We start from the raw sequence: 20783 nt of genomic DNA, 5'->3' as shown, positions 1-20783 counted from the left end.
GCTAGTGCCATTGACTCCACTGGCTCCCTGCACCAGCCATTCTCCTTATTAACCTCTGGTGCTTCTCTCCTAGGTGCAAAAGTCCAGTTCTACCCCCAACTAGTCCTTAAGGACTCTAGGGAGACCAGCTTCCCTGGTCCTGGAGTGAGATCCATTGGCCCTGGGGTCAACTGTAGTCAAAGTTGTTAGTCCAAAAGGGCGTCGGGGGGGTTCCTCCTTCCAGTTGCCCATGGCTGCTGCAGTCCAGTCCCAGTCTCCAGCTCCAACAAAAAGCACTCTCTCCCCCTTGTGCAAGAGTTTTTAGTGGGGGTGGGACGTTCTAGAAGCCAGGCACCCCTGGCCAAACCTATGGTGTCAAATCACCTTTCCACTTCTGTTCCAACCCACTGCACAGCATGTTGGGACAATTCCAGATGGCGCAACTCAGGAGTTACTGGTCTCATCTTCTTGAGGTGCCTCAGCTCCACACCTTGCTGACATCAGTGCCAGGGCCTTTCCCACCATAACCTCAAAGAGGAGCACCCTCCAGGGGTCTGGGTTCCCTCCTTTGTTTAGTAGGCTTGGTCTGTCCCAACCCTGTTGCAATGTGACATCTAATTAATGGCTTTAGATTTTCTTCCCAACCCCTTCCTCCTCAGAAGCTGAGTGAGGCACTGGAAATAGCTCCCTTTGTGTGGGGAGGTCTTTGTTCCTTCTGCTGGAGAGCAGTGTAATTAACCTGGCCCAGAAGGGTGACAAAAGGACTGGGCTCTGATCCTGAGCTTTGTCAGAGAAATATGACAATTCTGGAGGACTCATAAGATGTACAGATACCTCATTGGAAGTTGCAGATTTGATCTTGGTGTATATCTTTCACCACACTTCGATACCTCACTGGACTTTGTAGGCCAAAGGGAAGCAAAACTGCACTCGGAGGCAGATTACTCCCATGTATATAATAAAGTATCACTGCAAAAAGACAGTAAACCACAATGACATTCCCTATCAGTGTCCAGTAATACTATAAGGCCTGCCCAGATCAATATTTAACCCTCTGCACCAGACTACGCATGTGCAGATACTGAGCCATCGCACACTGTTAGTCTTACATGTGCAGCCCTCACGTGTGCACACATGCTCACATTTAACCAGCCAAGTGCCCCTTACTCTTGCTGCATCACAGCGGCTTTATCTAAAAAGGTGGACATTGGTGATTAACAAGTACAGTCCGTTTGCTGTGGGTGAGTCACCAGTTGTGAGCCTCACCCACAGTAAACAGTCTAAATTCAGGTGATCTAAAACTGAAAAATCCGGGCAGGTTAAATGGACAGAACCACTTTTGGTACACATAGTTAACAGAAGAAAGTCTCCAGAGTTTGCACAGTTTCAAGAAATGCGCTTTTCTCTCTCTAAACAACGTGAACTTATTTTCAGAGTTGCAGGGAAGAAGAAAAATCTGCAGTTCAAGATCTCAAAGTTCCACAATTTCCCAAGCTTATGACTAGAGACCTTGGTGAGAAGATATACAATTAAGATTGTGAAAACAAATTTGCTCACCCAGGGAATGGGTGCTTCCCTTTGGTGTCCAGCCAGACTACAAGTAAGTTGAGGGGTAAAAAAAAAATGTTTTTTACTTTATAAAAGAAAACGTCACCCCAAAGGAGAGTGGCACACCTGGGTTGAGGCCAAAAATGTTGTTTATATCAGTCAGTTACTATGCTTTAACAGCCCTGTCTTGTCTGATTTAGTATCCTGTATAAGAACAATGTCAGGTGCATCCTGGGGATTTATCATGTGAAAACAGCACAAATATTAATTGATGTTAGGTTTGTAGTATTTGAGATGTTCTGATTTTGATGCAGTCTCTGTATGTTCCCCTTTTTAGGGTTGAGTCTGCGTCGCACGCGCATCACTTGCGAGACGCTTTAGTAGTTAGAAAAGGGCTCGGAGCCCCATCCATGACACATCAGTGTCTTTTATTGGTTCGCTTGCCATTTAAATTCTGCTTCCTTTCATTAGTGGAAGGCATGCATATGTCATGCCTTTTCTGGTGGTACTGAAAACATATGAGGCTTGCTGTTTTCCGTCCGGTCTGTGGACTACTTCTTAATCTTTTCTCACAGCCCGATCTCGCTTGGCAGAAGTTGAGCGCTTTGCATGACATCGACCCTGTTACATAGTTAATTGCACTTTTGCTGGTTACGTAGATAATTGCACTTTTGCCGATAGGTTTCACTACGAGTAAACTGTAGCAGCGCGATCTTGCTATTTTTTTTCCATTTAATGAAGCAAGAATAATCCGGTTGGGAGTTTACAACTGCTAAGAGCTCTAACTTGGAAATGCGAGACCCGTTGCATTGCAAATGCCTGTTTTTCTTGTATATACCCAAGATGGTCAACAGTATGAATATTGTTCAGTTTGTGATGTAATATTTCGTTCATCTACCGGGGAAAGGCTGTATCTATGGCTCTTTACTTGAGTCAGTGCTACAGTATGCTTCCAGTATTGTTGATTCACTGAATAAAAAGATTGAAAATTATAGTTAACACTTAGGGCACATGCTCGCTAACCATTCTATACTTATAGTGATCAATGCGGAGTATGCTAATTCCTGTAGTCCTTAGAAAATCTTTAAAATGTTGCCACACTTGCAGATCTAGTGACTACAATTAGTACCTTTCTCTAATAGTAATACAATCAACCTATTATTATTGTTGTTGTAGTAATTATTAACGTTTGTTGAAACGCCTAAATTGTTACCCAAAAAGGGCATCCTGGCACAGAGATCAGAATATTGTGTAGCAAAGCTAGATTCATAAACATTGTCACGTTTTAAGTGGTGTCTTGAAATGGGCTACAGGAGGTTTCTGGAATCTGTTCTTTAAGTAGGAGAAACAACAATTTTCTAAGGCTATGTGGACCAAGCAAATTGTTTTTGAGATGGATGGCTTACAGATGGGAAGGCAATATAGGTTTTTGAAGTCGGTCAATACTGATTAGTGATGTAGCCAATTTAAAATGAGGCTGGCTGAAGCATTTTGCACCTCAGCAACTGATGAGAAAGTGAGGGTGGTGGGGGACGGGGCTTAATCAAGGCATGACTAATAAGGGAATGAGTTACTGTTTTGCAAGAATCAGTGGGTAAAATAAAAAAGAATACTCTTTCTAAATATGTGTAGTATCAGAATGCAGGTGTCCTCACCTGGACTGACCTCAAATGAGAAAGGTTGCCAGCAAAATCAAAACCAAGATTGTTGCAGCAGTGGTTGGTGCAGGGCGAGTTCATAGTACAGATAGGCACCAGGAAGAAGACCAAATTAAGGATTGGTTGCCAAACATTAGAATTTCTAATTTGTCATTACAGAGTTTGAGATAATTTGTACTCATCCAAATTGCCACAGTTGACACAGAATCACAAAAGTGATTTTTAGTGAGTGCGGAACTACCAGGAATAGATATCACGATTTGTGTATTGTTGGCATATGACATAATTTCCAACCCATAGGATCTAAACAAAGTGAAAAATGGAGTAATGTAGATATTAAATAGTGGTGGGCTAACTGAAGATCCTTGGGTGCACCTACGTTTCCTGCAGATGAGGTGGAATAGAAAGGAGAGAGAAGCACAGTAAACTATGTGTTATAAATGAATAAACTCAAAAACTGAGGACCTTAGACAGATCTTTTTCAAAAGGATGCTTGATGTGGATAGTGTGAGATGGTATAAAAGGATACAGAAAGGTTGAGTATACCAGACAGCCTGAGTTACTATGATCTAAGATGGCTCTGAAATTCTCAGGCACCAATAGAAGCACAGTTTCTCTTCTGTAATGTGGTCAAAAGCCTGATTGTATACAATTAAGTAAACTTTGTATCTCTATAAAAATGTAAGAGTTCAAGGTTGCCCTCTTTTTCTAAAATCCTAGAAGGCAGCAAAAGAAGGGAGATGTGGACTGGGGCCAGTTGTGGGCTTCTTTAGAAGTAGCAGAAACATTGTGCACTTCCCACTGGAAGGCCCCTGTGTGGTGGATACAGAAAGATTACAAAGTTCAATGACTATTGGAGGTCAGATGTCCTCTGCTTAGGACTAGATATAAAAAGGGCAAGGGTCTAAAGGCAAATCCAATTTTGTAGAAAAGAGGACAGATGTACTCATTTCATTGGAGAGCAGTAAAAAGTCGAGAAAGAGGGAGCAGGGTTGGAGAGACACAAATGTTCATAAATATCTAAAGAATTTAGGGAAAGTTGTTTCACGAAACCAGACTGAACTTGAGATTTTGACCTGGAAGAAGGTTGTGTTAGTTATCACAGAGTTCCTGCAATTACACAATATAGTTGCTGCAAGCCTTGGATTTTAAAACATCTTTATCAATAAAAAGCATTTTGTTTTGAAGAGTTCTTGGTAGTATCAATTTCTACAGGAATAATAGGAAACGTGAACTTTGTGTATAAGCCATTTTAGCTCTGCAGCTATTTATTGTATTACTGTATTGGGGATATAGGATTTCTTGCAGGCCTGTTCTGAGGTTATGCAGTGTTACTTAGCTTCACGCAATGTGGTAGAAAATCATTGGGCAATAGGATGTTTGATGGGGCTGTAAGATCAAGAGTAGACGAGATCCAGTAATTTACATTCTCTGTAGTGCACAAAATGTTGTCAGTGAGTCATGAAGGTGCTGCTTCTAGTATAGCCAAAAGGTTCTCTTGCTTAACTCTGAACTAAGGCCGGGAGGCCAGAGGAGTGAGAATAGCCTTGGAAAGCCTTCGGGGCAGGGAGAAGGTAATAGAAATGAGACAAATAAAGGGTCAGTACAGATTAGAGGTATAGGAACACCTATGGAGAGCGCTTCTATGTTCTTAAAAATAGGGTCCAGAATGTGGCAAGTCAGGTGAACAGGTGATGTGACTTTCCATATTTCGAGCATCTCATGAATCTATTAGTGTGAACGAGTCTAAGTCTCCCAAATTATCCAGATGAAAATTAAAGTATCCTATTATGGTTAATTTGGCAATGTTAAGTATGTAAGGGCCTAGACTGCCCTCCAGTTCCATACCAAAACTGGTTCTGGAGAGGGGAAGGGGTGGGGGGCTGGAAGGTGATGATGATGATGATATATAAGTGCCTCTGGGAAGATAAAAGTAAGACTAGTCTTAAGGGGAAAAAGTAGGCATTCTGAGTTTCAGAATTCAGTCGATTCCAGAAAGATGCATTGCTTATGTAGTCAGCCCTGGTGCCTAAGGGTATAGCCAGGATGGTTTTTGTTTGCGGAAGAATCCTTTAGCCATGCCTCTGTTAAACAAGTACACTGGGTCAAGTCCAAGTAATATATGTGGGTAATGTTTCTGCAAGGATCATTAGTTGAGAGAAAAGCAACTGGGGCAGGGGTTGGGAGGGCTGGAGGATCTGAACAGCACAGTTTGACATGGGTGACAAAAAAAAAACAGTCATGATGGCAAATGGTCAACAGATATTGAATATAAACAGTGGAATAAGACAGCCATGTTTGAAGCTGGGACGCAGATGTTATTTTTTTCAAAACATAGGAACATTGCTTTTTCTAAAGTGTGTGTCTTACTACAACAAATAGCATTTTATCACAATTTAAGAAGATGTGCAGCACAGGAGGCACAGCCTTAGAGAACTGAACAGGCTCCTTTTGAGGTGTTCATTAAAAAAGAGGGAAAGCAATATTCATATGAGGCACAAGAGGTACATCATGGAGCAGATTACTATCTTCCCTGATATATAATTTATATTGTTACTGTTTTATTGGGTTCTCTATTGAAAAACATATACTCACATTGTTCTTAATTTGCCTGACCACAAAAAAAAATACTAATGGGGCAGAGCTGGGTGGAGACTGTGATAGCAGCTTTTCTCGCATACTCCCAACCTCAGCTCCTTTATTTGCTGCTCAGCAGACCTCTGGCGAGGAAGTTGGCAAAGGAGAAAAACAGACGAGCAGTAGGTCTGCTGCTTTGATGGATATGTCAGAGAAGTGGCACCAGTGTCAGTGGTAACCGTCTCAGTGCAGACCCTGCTATATGGATTTTCTTGGTGTCAGAGCTACCATTCATCTCCCCACAAGAAATAGATTATCATGGTTAGTGCTTAGTTTTATCCGTGAGTCGTCAGCCTGTCTGGGTCGCAGTACAAGCCTTGAACTGTTCCTCTGAGGTTTGTTTTACTAGCAGTGGGGTTGAGGATGAACATTCCTGGTCCGCATGGTGTGCGTAGGGACTATCCTGTAGGGGCAGGGGTGGTTTAACGCACAAGGTGGAGCGATTGTGTCATCAGTGAGCAGACCATATATTACTTTCTCCAATGGCAGTGGCCGTGGACTCACCTTTCTTTTTCTGGCCTGTATTGGCCCCTCTGCTTCTTCAATCCACTTAGGCCTGGTTTGAAAGTATTTTTTTTCTTTTTCATTTAGAAATGTTGATAATGGGGTTATGTTTTGTATGACAGAAGTAGTACCTGTAGTTCTATGTGCATCGTGTTTTATTCCATAGTGGTATTTGTGTTTATCCTTAATTTAAAAAAAAGGATCTAAGCCTAAATATTACATTAGGTGATCTACTGCCATGGATTCACAACTGGTGCTACTGTTTAATCGTGATTCCAGGGTAACATATCTCACTTGCAAACCAGATGGATGTTAGAATAAACAAGACACCTAGCATATTTGACAAGTGGAAATGGATGCTTCTAAAAGTATCCTCTGGCAAGAAAGAGATTATAAAGGATGTGGCTATCAACGTCACCGGCTCCTACATGAGAACTTTATGTGACTGGGAAATGGGATAAGTCCGAAATGGGATAAGTCACAAATGGATGTGGCTGAACACTAAAAAAAAAAAAAAAAAAAAACTACTTTTTTAGCTCGTGTAACAATCCATGTTACAATGCCAAGCTAAATGGTACTTAGTTCACAGACCTCAGAGGAACAAAGCACTCGGTTGAACTGCTACCAACATAGTCTGTTATATGGTCTGTACACACAAATGGCTTCAATGAGCATTCAACAAATGTAATTAATGTACTGTTGTTTTTTCAGTTTAGACAAAGTGAAGAAATATTGTATAAACCATGCTCGAACATAACAAGAAAAAGACATGTTAAGCTCTTGAATAAGGCAGCTCTTTCCAAACAAATAAACTGCTTGGCTGGAAGACAACAAAGCAATGTAAACAGTGCTCAAATACCTGATCACAGCAGCAACCGATGTCACATGCTCCAGCTGTCAGGTTACAAGGACAAGCTCCAAGAGGGTGGTACACTTGGTTAGGAATCACTGTTGCGTTTTCTGTAACAATGTAGACCAAAGTGTGTTTATAAAATCATTAGACTATTAACTAAATTAATAGCACACACACATTCTTCAAAGCATTAGTCAACTTACAAACCAGCTAAGCCTCACAAAGTCTTTAACTATTCAAATGTTACAATTTGTATGCAATAATACACTTGCCAGTGAAAATATCTGAGGTTGTGTGTGTCCGAATCAGTTACACACTGGCCATACAAAAACACCTTACAGTGGCTCAATCATATATGCTAGCTTCAGGAGCTTGCTGCGCAAGCAATATTGTCAGGGCTAGATGATTAACTGACCCAAGGTAGACACGAACAAGCCACAAAATACATACATATACAACACCACCTATAAGGGTAATCAAGCAACACCCAGCATTGAGTGGATCCAATCAGATCTAGAGGGATTAATCAAGGAAAATCTGAACTTGATTGAGATGAAGGAAGAAACAAACCATACCACCAGTCTTATTCACCTAGTAATGCAGTGGATACAACTCTCAGCTTCCAGGCCACGTCCATGGTGCAAAGAAGATGACCCTTCCACCAAACTATCAAAAGCCAAGGTTGCTAATTCACCTGGGTAAAACCCATTCCACTCTATCCACTACTTGAGCACCTGAAAACCTTTTCAAAATTCCAACCGGACTCTTGAAGCAAAGATGGTACTTTTGCAGAACCAACAAAAAAACATACAGGCACCCTTCATAGTCCACATACAGGGAAATACCATGCTTTGTACAAAGAAGTGCCTCTGTTCTTGTTGCAGATCTGTCAATTACTCCATGAAAGAACCAAACTCACAAATTGAGTGACATACTCGAGAGAGTTTATTCACAGTGGATGTTCGCAGAAGGGAGAAAATGTAAGAGAATAAATCCTCTCTAAGGAGAGATGGGTGAAGAATCCATTCAGAGTACAAATATGCAATTAAACTGTCCCTCACTCTCTTAGCCGTAATGGCTGACACACAGTAGTGACGTACTGTCTCTTCTGTGTAATGGTGGGCAGGTGACATTATTCCCTCCATGATGTCAGCACTGAGGCCCTCATTACGGGTCTGGCGGTCCTAGGACTGCCAGACTCGCGGTGGCAGTTGGACTGCCGCCAATGCGGCGGTCTGGCCTTCTCATGGCGAACGCGCCACAGTTGGACCGCTATCATCGCCACTTTTTCACCAGCCGACAGCCTGGTGGTGCTGGTGGTCTTAATCTGTCAGGGCCTGGGATTACAAGTCCCCTCTCCACCGGCTTCTACATGGCGATTGTACCGCCATGTAAAAGCTGGCAGAGATGGAGTGCCAGGGGCCCCAAAAAGGCCCCTGCATTGCCCATGCACTGGGCATGGGCAGGGGCCCCCATGGACAACCCCATTGCGCTTTCCACGGTCTGCTTAGCAGACAGTGAAAAGCGTGGCGGGTGCTATTGCACCCGACGCACCGCAACTTTTCTGCCGGCTCGATTACGAACCTGCATCAATGTTGTGGGCTGTTTCCCGCTGGGCCAGCGAGCGGAAACTCAGAATAGGTGCCATGGGAGGGCTGCCGCATAGGTGGTAACCCGACCACAGGAATATGGCGGGCGGGCTTTTCCACTTGCCAAACTCAATCAGGGCTTGAGTCACTACTCTGAGTAGTGACTCAATAAACTGTGAAGCAACAATGATCTTTAGCTGGTGTGGGTCCAATCTTTCCTGTGTCTTTATCAATCCAACATAAGTACCGGGCTGTGCCTATGCCCTCTGGCAGGGATAGTGAGTGACAATGGCTATGGGCCCATGCCTGTGGGAAGAAACAGTTTCAAGATTCACTTTGAGTCCCCCACAAAGTAACTGCAGGTCTGGATCCTCCAACATATCTCCATTTTTGACAAGGATAAGCTCCTCAACATGGAGGGCCTTAGGTTATCTGTCCATTGGTGGCTTGAGATGAAATAGTAACTGGCTATCAAACCTATGGTTCCAGCCAATTCTGTTAGGTAGCGTGCCCTGGTCTGTCAGGGTCCTGCCCTCCAGGGATACTGATACGTCAGTGGTGCCCATGTAAAGCAGGGCAGCGATCTAGCAGGGTTCCTGAACAAACAGTGCTAGGCAGTCTCACTCTATTCTCTCAGAGACCCTCTCTCAAGGTTCTAAATCGTAAACTCCTAACTTCGGAAAAGAAAAACCTCTCTCTCATATACAAATGGCCAGCTACTCTAATGACAACTCTACCCTGCAGTCAACCAAGTTCCCATTACCTTCTTATCTTTATCAACATACCACCTTTCTGGAGGTGCTACAATTCAGCTTCCTCCCCAGCACCCGCATAGGCTTGCCTGATGCTCAGGAGGCAGTGCGCCTGCTGCAGTCCTCAAGTGGCTATACCCGCAATCACACATCACTGGGGAAAGTTGGCCTTAATACAATTTGCTTCAAATCTATATCTCAAATCTATCCTAACTATCTCTGTCTGTTTTCAATCAATGAAGGGAGAAGGGAATAAATAAACTACAAGAAGAGGACAAAAAAAAATCTTATACAGCTGTATTCATAGACCTTGCTCTGTTATGAGCTCTGGTGCTCTCAAAAACTGTTCGAAACTTCAGAATTTGATTGTATAAAGGGCACAAAAATGTTTTATGGCTTAAGAGAGAGGTTTCACGAATCTGGTGATTCTGACAGTGCAGATGTAGAGAAATGGAATGGACATGCGTATGGCAGCAGAAAAAGTGACCTATAAAAGCAGAGAATGCCCCCCAGAAATTCTATAAAGTGTGGGGAAAATTGATGAATAATTTGATCTTGGACTGCTGGATGGGGATATGGGAAATGAACTGCACTCATCTATACAATAATGCCTCGGTGATGTACTGCTTGGTGTGGATCTTTAGATGGTGTCTGGTGTACCGCTGGCTGGGCTATATTGCGAGCTGTAATAGACGGTTGATGGCCTTTCCTCTTCCTAGAGTTATACTGTCACTGGTACAGGTGCGCTGTTGTACCACATTGTGTTCTTTATGTTTTTGCAAAAATCAAATATTCACAAAAATAAAATGTTTTACGGCTGAAGAAATGACTGAAAATGTATCGAGCAGAAAAAATAACAAAAACAGAAGATTTGAGCGACATTCTTATGCTAGATTATTTTTCATAAGTAGCCCCCAAAAATTAAAACAATTATAGAATTATTTTCTTTGAAAAAATGCACTTATTGGATGACTGCAATTTAGCCATAAAATACATTTGCAAATAGTTTCCCAAAGTAATCAGGTTTTAGGCACATATATACAGGAGATTAACCTGCAAAGACAAACGTCCCAAAAAAAATGAATACAAACATGTTGAAAAGTTCAAATGTAACTAAGTAATTCGGATTTACACAAACCTTGGCCAGAGAAGATAACATTTTGCACTCCTCTAGTTAACTTATGAGGGCAGCTAAACAACTCATCATAGCGCATTACAGGTGTATTTTAGCAAAGGACCTTTGTGCCAATAGTGAACCTATTTCACAATGTCTCTACAAACAAACCACATTTTTGCACATAAAAAGTGTAATCTCTCTCTGTAAATTACAGAATTTAATTCACAAAACCAGTGTCCGTACAGTTCCGCAAATTCAACTTTGCAGGGGTGCAGAAATTTGTATATGGGATATATCGTGGGTATTCCAAGGCACGGGAGAGATGAGAGGTCCTAGCAAATGTAGCTGTAATTTTGATGGTGGTCACAGGCATTTACAATGCATTTTTCGCATTTACCCTTTACTCCCAAGTTTGTGTTTAAGTGGCGCAGGAAAGAGTGGGAAAAGCACAAAAAAATCACCAATATCACAGGAGGTTTAAAAGATAAAAAGGATTTCAATGGAAAACTATCATCCATGAAACGAAACAAGGAACAAATATATTTCTGTATCTCTAATTTTCTAAAGCTTTGCTTTGGGTTAGGAAATTAGAAATATGGTGAAAATATGTCTGTCCTTTTCTCCTTTTGTTAGCAAATGATTTTCAGTCATTTAGCTTTCCTCCCACAAATATCTGAGAAAATCTTGAATTTTGGTGCTCTTTCTCATATGTACTAATACTGGTGGGTGGAAAAATGTGTTGCCTGTCAGTGAATCGTGGTTGTGGATTGCCAGATAGGCCACTCATTTTCAAGATGTTAATACAGGGATAGGCACCATGGCAGGCAGAGTCTTGCTCTGGGATAATGACCACAAATGTTTTTCCAGTGCCCTACTGCCTTACTCCTTTTGGGAAGACAACATTTGCCTGTCTGAATTTCACGGGGATGTAGGAAAGAGCATTGTGCGTCTAATATGCTGGGTGGTCCTTAGAATCGCTTAAACACCGGGGTCAGATCTGACTGGTCATAAGGTTGGCAATCATACTGGCTTAAACAAACTGGTATTTTAGATAATATGTGTCCTCAGTTTCATCCATTATGATTGGCTGTGGACGGCCAATAATTGTTGAAGGACCTCCACCACAAAGGCCCTGCTGACCAGAAAGTTGCAGAGAGTTACAAGGCACAGATGGCAGGGTGCAGCCTGCATGATGAACGCAGTCCCATCTACAGGCCGTTTAGCTGGGCACCTCAGTCAGCTGGGCTGGGGGATCATTCATCTATTATGACCATAAAATGCATTAATATAACACAGCAGCCACCACTGATTATCAGCAGAACAAGCATTGAAAATAGAGACATGGGGGACATAGTTTAGTGATTTAAATGCTAGCGGCTGGGAAATTTCTGTAACCTGCAAGTTACAGGTTGAAATCTGGAAAGTTCACCTCTGCCTTGCATTCTGTAGAGGTTATTACTCTTCGCACTGCAACTAATGGACAAACAGTGCAGTGGGAAGGTGTTTCTTGTGAACCCCTTTTAACTCCAAACCATAAATGCCATAAGTGTTTACTTTTTATGTCGGAGGCACACTCAAACTTGATGAACTGCCAGGACAAATCAAACATGTTTCATACTGCACAATGTACAACTGTCCAGAATAACATACCTGGAAAGCTGTCATGCAAGTAGATTAAGGGCCTGATTACGAATACAGCGGTGTGGGACCACAGTACCCACAGTGGCGGTCTAACCACAAGTTTTGGAGGATGGCGGTCAGACCGCCACAAGACCACCGCAACCGGCAGGTTCAGAGATCCCGCGGTTACCGCGGTGCTAAAAGCCGTGGTCAATCACGGCGGTGCCAATGTTGGCACAGCAGTGCTGATCAGGACTTACCTTTCTGCCGACCTTTTTATGGCAGGGACACCACCATTAAAAGGTCGGCGGGCAGGCAGGGATGGGGCCCCTGCGCCGCCCATGCCCATGTCATGGGCAGTGCAGTGGCCCCTCTGTCAGCAAAATCGGAATGTGCACTGTTTGCAATGGGACCAGTGCGCATTCCAACTGTGCTGGCGGCGCAGACAGTGCAGGGCATTGGCCTAGCCTCGCAGGAGCATCGTAATACAGCGGTCGGGAGGCCGCCAGCTTGGCAGCGTCGTCCCAACTGCCGTACTGGAGGTCCTACAGTCGGACCGCCAAAATTGTAAGCACCTCCTAAATGTTTACCTGTAAAAGAGCACACTTTTTGGGTGGCTGTTTGCTCAAAATAAACAATGGTACATCTTACATAACTACAGTTAACTGATATTCATTGGATTATGTAAGGAAATAGGGGCTGCGTGAGGCTGAGCCTCATGTACTTTACACTGGATGGAACAACCTTGACGTTAAAAAACAGTTTAATAACTATGCCCGATTACATAAACATGAGCATGGATAGAACCCATAGAAATGTAAATGTAATTGACTGTTGCCATGAATGTCTAACTAATATCATCAATCTGAATACAAAGACAAGAAGTAAGCATTTACTAATTTATACCCATAAATGACATACTTAAATAACTGAAACAGTTTACAAAATTCCTGTACTAGCATACAGCAGTGTTTTTTTTTCATAATTGATGTTCTGTGCACAGATGGTAACATGAGATAATGGAACCCATATATACTGAAATGAAAAAAATATGTGTTGTGACTCTTATCTAACTCTCTTACCTGACACTGTCCCTGTGAAAGTGGAATTGGAATAGATCTCTGCTTGAATTACCAGACTTGCAACAACTGTAGAACTCTGGCAAGCCACGAGAAGAAAGGTTCGGACCACACAGAGCGTGCAGCAGTTCGTCTCATTGATGGAGCATAGGGGGCTACTCCACGTCAATGTCACTTTGAAGATATTCTAAGTGAGGGGAAAAAGGAACATTGTTTAGTTTGGAAATGTCAAAATCCTTTGCATAGGACTGTAAAATGAAGCGTATAACTTGAAGTCAGATTAGGATCACAAGGCTCCTGCAGTCAGACCAGATCTGTGCCTTTTCTCAACACTAAAATCACTTTATTATCTGTCATTTTACTCTTGAATTTTCCATTCCCACTAATTCACTGTAGTTTCATTTGCCATTTTAGGTTTCAACGCTCTCTGTACTTTTTCTCAGAAAAAGTATATTCCGGTGTTCCTTCCAAGCAGCTCTTCCCACAGTCTGCCATTCTACATCTCAGATCTCAGAGTGTGCTTCCACTGAAAAACGTTTCAGAACATAGTAAAATGTTTATTACCTTCATGAAGAGGACAGTCTACGTGAAAGGTTTACCTCTCTCCTTGCTGTCCTTGACTCACTCATGTTCAGAATATTGAACTTGAATAAGCAGACATGTATCTCATTTAATTCACACACTATTTTAGAAGCTCCATGCTAGCCTGTCTAGCCTAGCTATCAGGGGCGGCTCCTCCATAAGGGCAGAGGAGCGTCGCCCCCGTCAGCAGCAACCGCTGCAAATCCTTTCACAAAAAAGGGATGATAAACTGTGTTTATTATCCCTTCCTTGTGAAAGGGGTGGGGCATTGGAGGTGACTAGCAGAGGGGAGTGCACTGTGCACTCCCCTCAGAGCACGTGTGTTTGGTCGGCCGTCTCGGGCCCGCCAAAGACACATGCGCACAGGGCTCTCTCCAGCCCAGCAACACAGTTGCAGGGGTGGAGAGAGTCTGCACAGGCTCCCAGTCTGCCTAGGTGCTCCCTAGCTGGGCGTGCCCGGCCAATCCTGACACTGCTTTGAGCAGCCTCAGGATTGGCCACAGGGCAGGCTGGGAGCCTGTGCCTGCAGCATCCAGCGACGAAGGAGAGGTGCGGCAATCCCTGCGAGCCGCAACTGCTAGCTATGTCGTTTAATTCACACACTATTTGGGAAGCTCCACCCTAGTCTGCTCCAATTCGGTGTCCAACCTGATATTTGACTTACTCTAATGAAATTGTACTGGCACACGTGAAGAAGTATCACAACAACCCAATATGCAAGGCTACCTTTATCTGTTTTTCTGGAGCAGTTTGTGTTCAACAGAACTGCATAAAATTCAACAGATTGAGCAACTTTCTGCATCTATGGTGGCAGTACCAAAAATAATTTCTGTTGCAGGGCTGGCCAAGTTGTGGTATAGATAAGCGGTTTAAAAAACTGAATAATAAACAAAAGGCAATGGGTGCCACGTTTAAACCCTGTGTGCTTAGCTACTGCCTTTGCCAATACCTATTGATTACAAACAAAAGTTAAAGAAAAACATTGAAAACTCTGGGGGTGAAATAAGGATGTGTCTTAAGGTATCTCAAAAGTGAACAATGAATTCAGTATTTTCAATCTTTATAAACAGCATAGTTTATTTTTCAAATTTAACATAGGACACTCCAAACAGAATTTAAAAAGCCTGTTGCAAATGACCCAGCTTAAAAATAATACAGGGGACTAGTAGTAGGTATTTGAAAGAACATAACAGAAGTAAGATGAAGTGTCAGTATTTAAAGAAAAATGCTTGCCATGTCCTTTCCCCACAAATTGGTACTGGCACAGATGTCATTTGGCTCTCTGCAGCAGCTCTGAGATCAGATGTATGGGTCTCCGGGATAAATACGGATAAGCATCGTAAGTAAACCTTCCGTCTCAAATGCAGACTGCCTGCGTGCAGCATTTTCCTCCTCCCAGCACCAGAAATGCTGCATTTGTGTGCCATCCCTGAGATTTCATGCAACATGTGGAAGTCACGTGATAACCCAATAAAGTCTGCTTGTAAGCCAAACCTGGAAAATATTTACCAGCTGCTTTGCTTTTTAGGACAAGCTTGTAAGTAACACGGAAAACAGAGGGTGAGGATAGATAAAGAACATAGGAGGGGAGAAGGTATGCTCCACTGGAGTGGTAAACGCAAGAAGGGAAATGAAAGACACTGAATAAGAAGCAAGCAAACGAGACTGACAAGAAAGCCAACAAATGATAACCTATCGATGTAGTGAATATTCAAAGTTGGATTATTCAGGCATTTGAGGAATACTACAAAGAGCTATACAGAGCATATTGGCATTCCAAAGCTCTGAATTGTGACTTACCTACGACATATCCTGATGTCACATAGTGATGCATTACAGTGTCAGGAACTGGGAGATACAATAACGCTGGAGGAGATTAAATTAGCACTTAATTAGCAAGAGGCAAAACCCCTGGCACAGAGAGCTTCACCCGCAACTGTTTCTCCACCTTCAGCTTCTGCCTAGCTCTCTGCCTTCTAGAGGTATATAATGTGGATAGGGAAAAGGGGACCCTGCCATCCTCCATGAGGGAGGTTTTACTGGTGGTCCTTCCAAAACATGGCAGGGACCCTTGGAACGTGGGCTTTTATTGTCCTTTGTCTCTTAAACCTTGATTACAAAGTGCTTGGCGATGTCTTTGCATGTCTTCTCTCAACTGTAGTGCACGCAGTGGTGGATCCAGATCAAAATAGATTTATACCAGGCAGAAACACTTTTTGGAATCTACAAAGACTGTTCCGGGTCATGGACTGGGTACAGAAATCCAGCATTTGGTGGCCTTGTTAGACATGGAAAAGGCTTCCGACTGGTAAGACAGTGAAAGTAAACATACCACGGGGCCAGGCTTGCCTGCCCTTTCTACTGTCTTGGACTAATTTCCTGAGCTCAAACTTGTAAGGTATAAGAAGAATGCCTGGGTTGTTGTGGGAGGGCTACAGACACAGCAGGCATTGGGGAGGAGGGTAGTTTTGAATCCGCATGGCAAGGAGGTTGGGTGGGGTTAGGGTGGAATTCGAGAAACAGCTAGAGGTATATTGAAAAACCCACAGGACGTCACACCACAGGCACAGCCACAACAACATGAACAATGGCCACACACCACCTAACGCACCTGGGTCTTGCCTTTAAAGTACTATCCTGGAACATAAGTGGGCTAGGATGCAAACTGAAGAGTGGGGTTAATGTGGAAGGACCTGACGCGACTGAACCAAGATATTGTTCTACTCCAAGAGACACATCTCACAGGAAACACTTGTGGAATACTGCATCATGGCAGGTACCTCCACTGGTACATGCAGGCTACTCAACGGGGCCATGAGGGGTGGGCATCCTGGCTCACCAATCACTTCCCCTTAGGGTGACTGATAAGTGGACAGCTGAAATGGGATGCCAAGTCGCACTGAGCAGACAGTGGAATGGGAAGTCCCCAACAATCGCCACTTGGAATTAGTCCCTGTAAAAGATGGGAGCATGGTTGGCGGAAGTGCCTGAATCACTCCTGTTGATCAACTTAACATGCCACAGCGACTGGGACAGAACAACAATATCTGAGAACAGACCTAGACGGGACCTGCATCTAGAGATCTTTCTAATACATTGGGGTGGGTAGCCCTATGGCGGCGGAACACCCAGAGGCTCGCCAGTACACATATTCCACCAATCAGTTGCGCTCCGGGTCCCGACTAGATTATCTCATCACCCCGAAACACCAAGTGGGAAGATTTCAGTATTCAGAGATACATGCACAGGGAATCTCTGAACACTCACCACAGACAATATTCGTACCTCATCAGGGGTAGTAAGCGCTATATAAATACTATTACAATATAATACAATACATACAGACATACCACGAACTAGGGGGTAATGGAAATTGTACCCTTGGGACTTGACGGCCTGGGAGACCGGAAAGTTAGTGATGGAGACCACAACCCAGTACTTTACTGAAAACTCAAGGTCAGTCAACTCAGAAATTAATCTTTGGGAAGCTTACAAGGGCTCCCTTATAACACACATGACAGGCAAAAGGAAAGATAGGGATAAGGAGGTGTCGGCTCTAGAGGCAAAACTGGCTCAATGGGAGAAGGATTACATCCAGGTTCCCAGTCAAGCCAAGGTGCGCCAGATAGACAGGGAGGGAGGAGCGGAGACGCCTACACCACCAGGATGCTAGGGCACTCTACCGGAAAAGGCAGGTAGAATGATATGAAGCTGGCACCAAGGAAGGCAAACAGGAGAAGCCTAGAGACAAGTGAGGCACTTACCACCTCCTATCACTCCTGAAGGTTGATTTGAAAATTCTGGCAAAAGCCCTGGCCAACCGCCTCCTGAAGGTGATTGATACATTAATGGCCAAAAGAAACACGAAAAACCCACCTCCTTCCTTGGTTCCAACAGGAATCCAAATAACGATTAATCTACAGTTGAGCTGCAACAAAAAATTCCAGTCTATCTATGATATGAAACAATATCCCTTTATTATAATATCTCTTAAATGATAACATATGTAAATATATAAATATTAATATACATGTTCAGTACAGACTGGAGATCTCTCTTTCAAACACCACTCATACTCAGATATACCTCACTCAACCATACAAAGAACAATAAAAAATAAATAAATAGCAAGGACCAATAATTGAATACAGTACAGGTCTCTATCCATATAGTCATTCTTTGTACATATTGTATTGATCACGTCAATGTTACATAAAATCAGTTCCTACTCAATCTATTTACTTGTAATGTCAAAAATAGTTCTCTAGATCAAACAAATAGTTGGAAAAAATATATAATGATAAATCCTCCTTGGACAGTCTTTAATTAAATCAGTCATAGACATCAAGTGCTGTTAATCTCCATTCAGAGAATCAAGTTCTTCATCCTTGCCACCCATGCCGACGTACGTTTCAGTGTCCAGTGGCCAGAAGGCCACACACCTTCCTCAGGGCACGAATGTAGTATCCAAAGGTAGTTAAAAGTATATAAAAAGAGAGGTTCCATCCAACCAATCAGACTCTATAGATATCAATAGGTCTACACATAGTTCCTGTTCCCAACAGCATATCCTGTAATCTGTGACCATGTCATGATTCTATTATATATATAATGGGTCCGTTTGTTCTCCCTCCTGATCTTACTTTCCCAAATTTTGGAATGCCAACCTTGTTAGCAGAGGCAGATCGTAAGTGTCTCTGCAGTCAGTAGTGTTCAAAGAGTTTTTGCAATGCAAATGGACTTGTCCTCTTTAAGACCTTGTAGACCATAACCGTAGATTTGAACATTAGCCTCTCTTTAACTGAGAGCCAATGAAGTTCTTTCAGAACTCCCGAGGAAGAATCATACAGGGATTTATTCAATGCCAACTTTGCCGCTATCGTCTTCTGATTAGATACGCCAGGGTTCCAAGGAAAAGCGCATTACAATAATCGATTCTGCTTAGAATCGCACAATAAACCACTAGTTTCTTTGCAGGATGGGGTAATAGCGGAAGAATCTTCCTGAGTCAGAGACCGAAGCTGGTGCTTGCTGTTGTGTTGATGTGTACTTCCATGGTGAGCTTGTCATCCACATAAACCCCCAGATAGCGCACAACTCGAGCTACTTTCACATTCTCAGTGCTCATCGAGGGTCAAAAGTCCAGCCGGAGGCATTGGGTCGCTTTAGAAGGGAAACAGCCAGGGGTGGTCTTACCAGTTCGCTGTCTTCCGCAAAATGGGCCTAGGACCGGAAAAAGTCTGTGGTGGGTTTGATTACTATATGCGGCACCCGTGGCCATGGTTCATACTCGTAGGATACTTGACATAATACAGGTGCCCCTTGTCACATATTATATTTGCACTCGCCATTGAGCCACTGGTGTGCTTATTGCAAACTAAGGGACTGGAAAGGGGGATAAATGTAGAAAGAAGGTGACATATTATGTCTATATATGCTGATGACGGGCTGGTCTTTCTCCAGGCAGATAGTACCATTGTTCAAGGTCTGATAGAGCTGCTGAGCTGAATGAGTTAGGGAAGACATAATGATTGAAAGTGAATTAGGAAAAGTCCTGTCTGTTACCTATGGGTAAATTACCTGAAGATCATAGGGTAGCACAGCCTACTGTAAGACTGCAGTGGCAACTGGACACTATTAAATACCGTGGCGCAAATATTTAACTAACTGAAAAAGATCTGGTGAAAGGGAATTTGGGGAGAGCACTGACAGCAACATGACAATCTCTCCTCTTTTGGTGCGTGCTGCTGCTTTCATGAACAGTAAGTATTTTTAAGATGGTGGCGCCCCTGGCTTTTTCTACTTTTCGTGGTTGTTCCGGTGGTGATAGCAAGGTCAGTCTTCAGGAACAAACAGTCATTCCTTTACTCCTTGATAAGGGGCTCGGGCAGTCAAACAGTGGTAATTACAAATGTATATGCTCCCTTGTTTGAAGGTGGGCTCCTAATTATACACGGCAACAAAATTACAGTGGCTAATGCTGGTTGGATGTTAATCCATACCCTAAATGTAAGGCTGTCCTTACAAAGCTAGAATGACACACTCTACTTGAGTGGCTTTTGGGGGGTATGGCTGATCACGGTATGGGGTGATATATTAAAAAATGGGACTCTTAGACCCTCTGATACTCTGAGGGAGATTTATACATTAGGACCTTATGTGCCTTTCCTTGGTCAGGAAACTATCCCACATATGGGGCACTGTCCATGAGATGCCCATTGATTCTCTGCTTGTGCACAATTTATTGACTCACGGGTATGACAGGAAAGCAATCACATGTTTATATAACACTCTGCTCAAACAAGGAGCACAAAGCTGGGTGACCTTAGAGAATAGTTGCAGGTCCGCTTTGGGCAGGAGCTGACAGACACTTGTGGGCAAAGTGTTTAGACACAGTGATATTGATTTCCTGGAGCACTAGGTTGAAATACACCCAATTCAGTTATCTGCACCGCACATATCTGTCCCCTAAGCAGATTGGAAATATGTTCCATGGAGCCCAGGAAGTTTGCCTCAGGTGCATGAAAAATGAGGCAGACTGTTATATGGTGTGGTTGTGGCCTGTTGTGTCTCAGTTTTGGGAGGGCGTCCTGGGAAATTTGGTAGATGTGACCAGTAGACTGCTACCTTGGGAGCCATGTCAATGTCTTCTGAATCTGACCCACCTGCACAAAGAAAACAAAACATGTATTTAAATTTATGGATCTGGCCATGATGTTAGAGAAGATGCGCATTACCGTGCTACGGACGTCTCTGTCTGCCCCAGCTATAATGGAGTGGCTGCGGAACTTGAGGAAATGGGCGTATGCAGGGGTGACCTTACTATCTGGAACAAATTTGGCAAGTGGGGGAAGCACTCACTCTC

At 43.2% G+C, this 20783-nt stretch overlaps 1 protein-coding gene across 1 annotated transcript in view; it reads right to left on the bottom strand.

Annotated features, from left to right (window-relative positions):
* The window catches only part of TCTN2 (tectonic family member 2), a 161519-nt gene that overhangs the window by 118509 nt on the left and 22227 nt on the right, over positions 1–20783 (bottom strand). Inside the window, exons 4-5 of the mRNA XM_069215013.1 lie at positions 13340–13523; positions 7186–7286 (exon numbers count right to left, since the gene is read on the bottom strand). Of these exons, the coding sequence (XP_069071114.1) occupies positions 7186–7286; positions 13340–13523 (285 nt within the window). The remainder of the gene's footprint in view (positions 1–7185; positions 7287–13339; positions 13524–20783) is intronic.

This window comes from Pleurodeles waltl, chromosome 11, assembly GCF_031143425.1.
Source record: "Pleurodeles waltl isolate 20211129_DDA chromosome 11, aPleWal1.hap1.20221129, whole genome shotgun sequence".
Taxonomy (NCBI): Eukaryota; Metazoa; Chordata; class Amphibia; order Caudata; family Salamandridae; genus Pleurodeles; species Pleurodeles waltl.
Note: the sequence above shows the minus strand (reverse complement) of the source record. Positions and strands in the feature narration are given on the sequence as shown.